We start from the raw sequence: 2,749 nt of genomic DNA on the forward strand, positions 1-2,749 counted from the left end.
CGCCGGCCCGGCCTGCGGCTGCTGGAGACCCGGTGTCAAGACGTCAGAGTTTCCATGACCTCCAGCCTCCACCAGCCCCACCCCTACCAGCCACACCCCAAGGCTGTCACTCCCCCAAACCCCATCAGCTGCCTCCCTATCTTCATCACCCCCAGCCCCGTCCTCAAGTCCCCAGACTCCCAAGCTGTCCTTGCCAGGCTCCCATCTCCTCCACTCTCCACCGTGCGCCCCACAGCCGCCCCCTACCCAGTCCCCTTTGGGGCCGTGCAGCCCCGGAGCCCCACCCTGTATCTCACTCATTGCTCCTTGCAGGCAGCCAAGCTTCAGGTACCCCCATCTCTACATCTGCCCTTTTTATTCTCTGGCCCCTCCTTTCTTCCTACCCAGCACCACCCTTCACCACCCACTCCCACTCCCTTTCTGATTCCACATTCTCTGCCTGCCCCTCCCTTCTCACTGTCCTGCCCCTCCTCCCTCTGCTTGTACTTACAAGCCTGCCCCTCCCTTTCCTCCCTGGGTGATCTCCAGAAAATCCCTCCATTGGGCTGTATTGGGACCACCAGGTAGCTACTCGACTGAAGAAATGCCTTGGAGGAGGGAGGGGTTGGCTGAAGTAGTTAGTCTTGTCATTGTCATCCCCACCAGTGACCCCTTGGAGTGTCCCTAACCAGGTTGCAGGACTTCCCCATGAATACACCTACCAATGCAGGCGACACCGATTTGATCCCTGGTCTAGAACGATCCCACACGCCTAAGCGCAACTAAGCCTGAGCACCACTACTACTGAGCCCACATGTAGTCACTACTCAGGTCTTCGTGTGCCCTAGAGCCCACACACCCTAACAAGAGAAACCACCGCGATGAGGAAGCTGGAAAACTGAAACTAGAGAAAGCCCATGCACAGCAGCGAAGAAGCAGCACCGCCAAAAATAAATGAATAAATTGTTGTTGTTCAGTTGTGTCCAACTCTTTGCGACCCCATGAACTGCCAGGCTTCCCTGTCCTTCACTATCTCCCTGAGTTTGAATCCTTGCTTTTAATCTGTATATCAACTCTATCCAGTGTATGTTGGCAATTTGATCTCTGATTCTTCTGCCTTTTCTAAATCCAGTTTGTACATTTGGAAGTTCTTGGTTCATGAACTGCTGAAGCTTAGGTTGAAGGACTTGAGCATAATCTTGCTGGCATGTGCAACTGTATGGTAATTTGAGCATTCTTTGGCATTGCCTTTCTTTGGGATTGGAATGAAAAACTGACTTTTTCCAGTCCTGTGGCCACAGCTGAGTTTTCCAAATTTGCTGACATAATGAGTGCAGCACTTTAACAGCATCATCTTTTAGGATTTGAAATAGCTCAGCTGGAATTCCATCACTTTCACTAACTTTGTTCATAGTAATGCTTTCTAAGGCCCACTTTACTTCACACTTGAGGATGTCTGGCTCAAGGTGAGGGACCACATCATCATGGTTATCTGGGTCATTAAGAGCTTTTTTGTAACATTCTTCTGTGTATTTTTGCCATCTCTTCTTAATTTCTTCTGCTTCTGGGTCTTTGCCATTAAAAAGAAAAAGAAGGCCTTTGGTGCTGAGCAATTGCTGTTATTTGGGTCAGACATCTCAGTCGGAGGCTTCCTATTCATTAGGTCGCATAAAATTCTTATCACCTTTAAGTACCCAATACACTAACTCAGATCACATTGCACAGGAGAAAACAGGCTCCAGCAGGAAGCAAATGCATTTCCATCTGACTCCCTAAATAAGGGCTGTTGTTGTTGTTTAGTCATGTTGTAAGTCGTATCCGACTCTTCTGTGACCTCATGGACTACAGCCTGCCAGGTTCCTCTGTCCATGGGATTTCCCAGGCAAGAATACTGAAGTGGGCCGCCATTCCTTTCTCCAGGGGAATCTTCTCAACCCAGGAATGGAACCTATGTCTCCTGGTTGGCACGTGGATTCTTTACCACTGAGCCACTGGGGAAGCCCCAGTCCACCTTCATGGAGTCTTTTATTACCAATCAGGGTAATAGTAGATATGGCTATGTCCTTACTTCACTCAGCTCAGAAAACTGAGGCCAAGTGACCCGCCCAAGGTCACACGGCTGGCAGGTGGCAGAGCTGGGATTTGAACCTAACCAGGTACCTCAGAGGACTTCCCTGGTAGCTCAGCTGGTAAAGAATCCGCCTGCAATGCAGGACACTTTGGTTCAATTCCTGGGTCAGGAAGATCTGCTGGAGAAGGGATAGGCTACCCACTCCAGTATTCTTGGGTTTCCATGGTGGCTCAGCTGGTAAAGAATCCACCCACAATGCAGGACACCTGGGTTCAGTCCCTGGGTTGGGAAGACCTCCTGGAGAAGGGAACGGCTCCAGTATTCTTGCCTGGAGAATTCCATGGACTATACAGTCCATGGAGTCACAAGCAGTCAGACATGACTGAGCGACTTTCACTCAGGCTGGCTCAAGAATCTTTAGTTTTAATCTGTATACTGACTCTATCCAATAAAAATAAAAGGGGAGTTACATATATAATTTCAATATCAGCAAGTAGAACTAGACCTGGATTCTTGCCCACATGGAACTTACCTTCTAGGGAGAAACATGGTAAGTAGGAGGCATGATAAGCAAATTAGATACTATTGGGAAATCAGTAAAAAATAAAATCCCCTGGGATTTCCCTGGCAGTCCAGGGGTTAGACTCTGAGCTTCTGCTATAGCGGGGGGTGAGATTGATCCCTGGTCAGGAAATTAAG

At 49.1% G+C, this 2,749-nt stretch overlaps 1 protein-coding gene across 1 annotated transcript in view; it reads right to left on the reverse strand.

Annotated features, from left to right (window-relative positions):
• FBXO17 (F-box protein 17) overlaps window positions 1-2,749 on the reverse strand; it is a 124,371-nt gene that overhangs the window by 67,824 nt on the left and 53,798 nt on the right. The window contains exon 13 of the mRNA XM_010849318.1: window positions 702-732. Coding sequence (XP_010847620.1) covers window positions 702-732 — 31 coding nt within the window. The remainder of the gene's footprint in view (window positions 1-701; window positions 733-2,749) is intronic.

Source organism: Bison bison, unplaced genomic scaffold (genome assembly GCF_000754665.1).
Source record: "Bison bison bison isolate TAMUID 2011002044 unplaced genomic scaffold, Bison_UMD1.0 scf7180017864280, whole genome shotgun sequence".
Lineage (NCBI taxonomy): Eukaryota > Metazoa > Chordata > Mammalia > Artiodactyla > Bovidae > Bison > Bison bison.